This window comes from Opisthorchis viverrini, assembly GCF_000715545.1.
Source record: "Opisthorchis viverrini unplaced genomic scaffold opera_v5_256, whole genome shotgun sequence".
NCBI classification, from domain to species: domain Eukaryota; kingdom Metazoa; phylum Platyhelminthes; class Trematoda; order Opisthorchiida; family Opisthorchiidae; genus Opisthorchis; species Opisthorchis viverrini.
Genome location: NW_008751912.1, coordinates 167,945 through 175,965, shown reverse-complemented (window position 1 = coordinate 175,965; position 8,021 = coordinate 167,945). Strand labels below are relative to the sequence as shown.

The 8,021-nt window shown below is 43.7% G+C and overlaps 1 protein-coding gene across 1 annotated transcript in view; it reads right to left on the bottom strand.

Moving 5' to 3' along the window:
- Nucleotides 1–1,572: 1,572 nt before the first annotated feature.
- The window catches only part of T265_09100 (hypothetical protein), a gene marked incomplete at both ends in the record, with an annotated part of 13,991 nt that continues 7,542 nt past the window's right edge, over nt 1,573–8,021 (bottom strand). The window contains 4 exons of the mRNA XM_009175088.1: nt 1,573–1,814; nt 2,462–2,668; nt 6,306–6,417; nt 6,458–6,490. Of these exons, the coding sequence (XP_009173352.1) occupies nt 1,686–1,814; nt 2,462–2,668; nt 6,306–6,417; nt 6,458–6,490 (481 nt within the window). The remainder of the gene's footprint in view (nt 1,815–2,461; nt 2,669–6,305; nt 6,418–6,457; nt 6,491–8,021) is intronic.

The window sequence follows — 8,021 nt, the reverse complement described above, 5'->3', positions numbered from 1 at the left end:
ACAATTTCTCCAGATAAAACATCAAGATCTACTCTTGAATAAAGCCAATGGGAGCGCATCTCGCCCTGCGTCCTTATAAAGCTTTAGGATAAGAAGGCATATTAGTACCACAAATTTAAAGTTCAAGCTCACAATTGACTGGTCGAATGGATGAGGTGGATTCAAGAGCAGAAAGTATTCAGGACACTGCTTCTTGTAGTAAACATTTGGTTTCATTTTTTACCACCTCACCGGTAACCGGTTTCTGTGACTACGTTTTGTGTCAGATGAGGCAGTTCCCAAACGCAACCGCACCATTTTTTTCACTCCCAGGGCTTTTCGATTCCTCAAGATTCTGCGTAACAGCACGCAAATTAGACCTGAATTGATGTACAATGGCCCTTCCGGCTGATTTACGCTCGATGTCCTTTTGGACCGTCTTCGAATGACGCTCATTTAGAGGGTCTTCAAAAACACCGTATCATGGGTTCCCTGATTACGACTGACGTTTCCTGAGGTTGCTGCTCTCAAAGCTAGGCGGAGACTAGGTTCCTTGATCATGTTGCAGTGGATACAATGCCGAGCGTCGCAATTGACTTGTAAGCGTTTCGTCACGAGGAGACATCGCTATTGTGCGATGGATTGGTAGATCTTCCACTTCTGCTTGCGTTTATATATAACCGCAGCATGACTAATCATTTGGAGAATGGCTAATGTCTAATTTAATTGGTCCATTCGGATCGCCTCGGGTTTTCGTTTTCTTGCTTCTGGTTGTTCGTTCAGCATCTCCATTTCATTAGTTCTGTTCCTTTGTTCTTGTTGGTCTGGTAGGTGGACCTACTTTCTAACTAAGCATTTCACGATTCGCTCCTACTGTGAGAAGTGCATACACATGTATGATGAGCAAAGTCGTGTGACCAAACATGACAGAGCTGGAAACTTTGGTAATAACTTCACACACCCACCGAATGGCTGTTTTCGAATTAGGAATGAATGAATGCCATTCATAACTTGATAATCGTTGCGGATAGTGATAAGGAAACTACAAACCGAAAACCGGTGTGCGCACTATTACTTTGCGTACCGTAGTCGTTTGCAGCGGATGACGCATTCGTCCAGCATTTGTAGGTGTGATGAAGGTAGCAGAAGCCGTAAATTGGTCACTGGTAACAGTAACACCGAGTCACTAAATATTGATAGCCCATGTGCGTTTACTGGTGTGACCCATGGTCTGTTCGTCGAGCTTGGAAATGAGCCTGCAAACGTTTCATCCACCATCAACGAGAAATCAGTACATGGCTGATGTTACGGGCGTACTGACGATGTCCCCTCGACTTGTGACGAAGCGATCGCAACCTAATTGCCAAGCTGGGAGAACAGATCAACCGCCAGTACCCAGTCCCGTATTTATGAACAGTTCAACAGCGAGAGACCACCCCTGAGGGAGATCGAGTCCCCTTTCTTCAACGATGTTCTCTCGTGAGAATGCTTTATTACATCGAACGTTGAACTACGACTGCTATGGAACAATGCTAATTCCCTCATCAATCAGAATACATGTGGAAACTATAAAAAGAATTAGGTAGCAACAGGCTTTTTTTCAAATTATGTACAGTGAAGTCGCTCAACTTAGCTGCTGTTGGGTGGAACAGCTGAGGAAGATACACTCAAGTGTGACAAAATCCAAGTTGGAAGGGATCTTCTAATCAGCTGGCAGGCACACCGTTGGTAGGTCGTATTTTCTTAGCATCGGCAGCAGCTTTGGCACGCGCCTCTTTGAGCTCCCTGAGCCGAATTAGCCAATTATTCCAGGCAGTTTCATCCGGCTTATCGAACTGTGGGCGGAAGGGGGAGTAACAGTCGCTTTAAAGTTTAGACTTAGGTAAACAAAAACAACACAATCTTATTTAATTCCATCGATGGAGACGTGGGATCGATGGACTATACTATTGGGTGGTAGATGAATACCAGATTGTGTTGAATTGCACGACAGCATGCAGTGCGGTATGTGAGCATACTGCTACATGTTTCTCGGATCCAAAGACTGACAAGTTATTGTGACTAGAGTCCAAAAAACTGACTTGCAGGTAGAATCAAGGTAAGCCTCTTGAAGCCGGTTACCGCTCTGACGAAGCTCGGTTATTGTTCGCCCGCATCTAATCCGGTGCGCCCTAAGTAGCCGTATCTATTGAGATACCAGCGTAGACAAATCCTAATACACGGCGGTACATTGTTTAAACACTGTCCACCAGCGGGGGTGAATCACCCACAATAGACAACAAATGATCTCTTAACCAGTTTAAACACTGTAACAATGAGGTGATAAGGCTGCAGACGACATATATCTGGCCCACTAAAGGCTTTCGAAATGACATACTTTCTGTAGACAACGGTCAATTGTACAAACGCGAATAAATAACAAAATGGCAGTTGTAAACGGTAATAGAAACTTTAAGCCACTATGTAGTATATGACAACTTACTTGTGGATGTATCAACTGTTTGACGGTGTCCACAGAGGAGACCAAGCGCTCTTTCGATTCCGATGGATCACTACCCAGAACAGTACTCGATGGCGGTATTGTAAGCTGGCCGAATATTGCTGCCTCATGAGCACGCTCAGCTAGCATAGAGCTGTACTGACTTTTTGTCGCAGAGGCGACGGGACCGGAAGAGTCAGGAGCAAAAGGCTGTATCGTGCAAGAAACGATAAATGAATGCAGTTGTGACGGTGAACCGTCTGAACGTAGTTAGCCAGAAATTAATCGTTCGCTCATCTGGGAATCCTTCATTGCTTAGCTGACCCCTACATCCACCTGACGTACTTTTGTCACATGGACGTGAACTGCTGAAAACCAGTATCTCGCATGTTCGTAAGCGTGAACAAAACGCTCTGCTTCATTGTCTGCTATTGCTAATCGATCTGAGTGGCAGCACTTATAATTATCGAGATTTATAATACTCGCGTAACCGCTAGAACATGAAAAAGCTACGCTTGAAAACATGACATTACAACGTCTCACGATTGACCACATGTGTGACAGACAGTCGCCGAAGCAAATACAAACTGCACACGAATGACGCAGTTCGTCATAGTGACAGGCTCAGCAGAGCACCCTACAAATAAGACTGGGCGATATCAGTTCTTGTGTAAGGAGGGAAGCCCTTCGCCACAGGGTTGTTTACTAGCGAACCCCAACTAGACGGTTACAAACTACTGGATAGGAAAGTGAACATCTCGTATTCACCTTATTTTTAAAAACTAAACATTCCCATACGTATTCAAGCTTCATGGATATTCACTGACCATTACGCAAGTGTAAACGGACGGTGCAAAGCAGTTTCACAGGTCTCGTAATAAACCCCATGGGAATGCACCCTTCATTAGACGCGAGGCTAAGTTACGAGAAAACAACGTACTACTTACATGCCTCATCAGTAGTATCTTCCGTTACACTGGTTTGATAGGTGAACGTAGACGCGAAGGAAGAAAAGAAAGTCAATTTTCCCCCAAAGAAACACCACGATGATGTTCTCTAATGCATATGCATTCAGTGGTAAGAGACAACCCTGACCGGCGAAATCCGTAAACCGTGACATTCCCACATGAAGCTAAAGGATACTTCCTTTTATGTCCGCTGTTCTTTCGTACATGGTCAGTATGAGTGCCTCATCGGCTACAAAACTGAAGCCAATCCCGTTAGGTTTTCATTTTGGATGTTTATGAAAAGTTTCTGCAGAATTTATTCTTCGTAAACTATTATCCGGCCCAATTCTCACATCAAACGTGAGAGGTTCTTCATGAGAAGCAAGAAAGCCACAAAAGAGCTGACCATTATTGGTCAGCCGGATAAGAATTTCACGAACGTATTCAGCACACTGCAGTTGAACAGCGGTTTAAAATCGAATGAGAAAAACAGCTGACGGGGTCTAGTTTTCAGTGCTCATCGAGCAAACTTGTACAGCATACTCTACACTGAAAGCCCACAAACTTCCGGCTTTCTTTGTTTGTCATCAAGCTTGATCGTTACCTTATTGAAGCCGTGCTTTTCCTCAAGCTTGTCGCTACCATGAGTTGGCGGTCATTATTTCGTGCATCGTGAAAACAATCGGATAGTGTTTTTGTTATTCTGTAAGGTGATACTGAAGATACAACGCTGCATGCCACCGCATCTCTGTACTAATCGATGGCTTACAAAAGGTTGTTCCGAACGGCTACGGAAACAACCTGTGCGACGGTATTGCGCAGTTAAGATGTTCTGGCATCTAAATACTTTGGCTCGTGCTATGTGCTGAAGTCCGGTGAAACGAGAGAAATGAATGCTGAGCTTTCACAAGCGGAGGTAGACACGCCAGGCTAGATGCAACGCTTGTACGAAGTTTACATATTTCATGGATAGGAATCGCTACTCCATCAGTTGTGTAAAGTAGCAAGACCCACAGTGGGGGCCCAACTGAAACACAGCTGAGTCTCTCGTTTGTGATATTCTGCAAATAAATGTGCTATGCCCAAACCACCATTTCGGTTGTGAGGAAAAACAATTAGAGGCATTGTTAGCCCAGGTGGCTTTTAAAAATCGGATGTATTCCATTGTTTTAGACGCTCAAGGCAACAGGATTTTGCGTGCCGTCAGACACCAGATAAAACCATATTGCATAATACCTCCTTAAATTCGAGAAATACACTCATCTGCAAATGGATCTGGTTTTCACAAAAGATTCAGCTGAGTCTCTCGTTTGTGATATTCTGCAAATAAATGTGCTATGCCCAAACCGCCCCGTATTTCGGTTGGTGCGATGCATTTTTTCCTAACGTGAATCATTTACAACGTTCCTTAGAACGGCCAGCCACCGAAATAGTCCCCCTTGGAGTTCATTATACAGGTATGAGTGCGCTCGATCGCCCAAGCACTGCGCCAAGTTCCGCTTTATTCTCATTGTTGCTGGAGAAATGAGTATATTTGACAAACATTGAGTTGTATGTTCGTCAAGCACGGAGAATACCCAGCAGATGCAAGTTCTCCACCAATAACGCCAGAGCAAGTAATGATCGGACGTGCATTTCTAAGAAAAATTGCAACTTCCATAGGGTTCTCAATTTATCACAGAATAACACCGTATTATTCACGTACTCAATGTTAAGCTTTTGGGATAATGCATCATCTTTAGGTGGTGTACTTCCCGATTTGCACATACGCTACAGCTGAGATTGGACGCTTGATCATTCTGTCTGACGACACAATGATCCAGTGAACATTGGTTACTAGCATGATTAGACTTATATATATATATATATATATATATAAACTTTCAAGCAACTGAATCATACAGAGACGTCTATCGGAAAAGTTACGATCGTTGACGCACTGGATACAATAGGAGATTGTGAGGAACCAGCACTCTACATGCTGGTTAGTGGGAGGCAGGCTGGGTTTCACCTTGGACAAGGATTCGTGGACCATATATCTGAATTTAGCCAAGTTACTCAACAGCTCCACTCCCCCAAACGTCCTACGTTGGTCCCTTTCCTGCACGTGAAAGCTGCTTTCAACCGTGCCAATCATCAGAAATTTTGGCGGCGTCCGGCGATCGAAGGTATCCACTTCAAGTTTGTATTATTTATGAGGGCACTGTAGGCGACCTCCTGTGGACAGGTACAGGCATACGACAAGCTTTCATCTGAGTTCACCACGTCCATTGGTGTGAAACGATTGTCCCCTCTTACCATTCCTCTGCGACGTGCCACTGCCTTTCTGTGAAACGCACCCAGGACGTTCGTTCACAGACATTGGGCATGTGGACGAAATTGCTTTGCTTGGTACAGATCCTTCAGAAATTCGAACCATTTTAAATAAACTAAATGATTTTGTCGCAAGGTTTGGTATGAGTTCCCCACCTGTAAAGTGTAAAGTGCTGCTACAAGACTGAGTGAGATCAAACGCAAATCTCGCGCTTGTACACGAACCGATCAACATGGTGGACTAATCTGTTTACCTGAGAAGTTGTATAAGCTCAGGTGGGCTGGCTGCAGATGAAATTACTTCTCGCTCTTTGCCCACCGACCCACATGCTGGCTGGAGAAGTTTACAAAACAATTTGGTAAACATCGAGATAAGGGGCATAGAGAGAATCCGGAAAAGTGAACTAAATTCATCTATTTCATTTCGAAGCTAGCGTATCTTTCAGTATTTTGATCGGTTTGGAGTTTTAAATGCCTATAGGAGCTGGAAAAATATGGAAAGAATCCCTTCGTTTATGTTAATGGTCTGAATGCCCTGATCTTGTAGTCCCAGAATAAATTTACACAACCGAAAGTGATAAACTCACTTTTGGATGAGAACGTGAAGAGGAGAAACTTTTCTGAGTGAAACTCGACCCCTCAATATAGTCAATTTCGTTCTGTCTGGTAGTTTCATTTTCCGAAGCCAGAACAAGAGGCCTAAAGAGAAATTAAACTGATCGACGAAGTAACAACGTACTTCATTTGGATCTCGATCTCCTGTCCTCTGGATCTGGATGTAAATAAAACAAAAACAAAACGCAGACATAGAGCTAAATTTTTCAGGGGACAGAAACACTGAGTTGTAAATAGTGAGAATAAACAAAAGATTCCTGTATGACCAAGGGATAGAAAACAATTAATGCTGCACAAGTTGCTCGGAGTTTCCAAGGCAAGACATCCCTACACTATTTTTGACACACTGGTCGCCTGTTCTCAATAGCGCATCTTAAGATCTTTGGTTTACCCAAAAGGGTACACGGTCGCTGTTTCCACGGATAAGACTGGTCATACGGGGTTAATGCTACCATTGGGTAAAAGCTAGTGAGGCCTTATAACCACCAGGTCAAAAGGCTGTTTTTCACCACTGTCTGTGCAACTGAGTAACCACGACTGCGACTTAAGGGTTACAAAATGGAACTATCTCTACCTACTGATAGTAGTTACATGTTGAAATCCTTCTACCTGTAAGTGCAGTGAAATGTCTGGAATGACATGAAGCAAACTGACAAAAAAGACAAGATCTGAACTTGAACACAATCGGCTCCTCAACAAGCCATGCTGAACCATTCCAGCGAACTTATAGAATCTAGTATGGGCCAACCATATAAGCGAAATACCCTCTTACCGGAAGAACGTACTTCTTTCAATAACAGACTCTGACAATAAATTACATTCCAAATCATACTGGAGATGTATGTACCCAATGGTCAGTTGGCATCAAGTTGCCCTTTGATCCGTCTGAAGGTGCACTGCCCACTCACCAAAAGCCGCGTAAGGGCAGATGCGACTGATCATCCTTGGTTCACCGTACTCAAATTTTTCCAGGGATGATGGCTTATCCCCGGTTGATTCGTTGCTATTCTAGCCCACTATCTGAAGAGTTAAGAAGGGTCGGTGCAACTCGCCATTCATAAATGATGAGACCAGCCAAGACGAGACGAGTCTCCTCGTACCAATATCATACGTGCCCATACTCGCCCGACATCAGGTTATCATTACTTACAGATTAATACCTTCGGCCAGTGAATATCAAAGATTGTTATGAAAGGGAGGCTCTGATAGCTGGTGATCTGTTCGCAGAAATTGGTAGTTGGCAATTAGTCACCAGTTGGAGAAACATTATCAGTGCGAAGTTGGTGATGCGGGCGTACTAATGATGTCTTCTCGGTTCGTGAAGAAACGTCCACAAACTAACTGATAAGCTCCGTGAACAGATTAACACAATCAATGAACGCATCCAAGCAACCAAAATACCACAGACTTGTCTGGCACTCTGGATGCTCGCTGGCTGGAAGCAAGAGTTCAGTGTAATACTGCACCTTATCAGTAGTTGGTCGAGAGAACGCCTAGTGTACAGCACCAGTGGCGCACCCACTGATCACTAATATTCCTCTCCCAGATCAGAGCCAACTTTGTATTTGCAACGAGCAATGGCTAGCCGCCAACGAGACAATCCCCAGGTGCTGCGGGGATCATGTAAATGGATATGGTATATATATATATATATATATATATATATATATATATATATATATAAAACA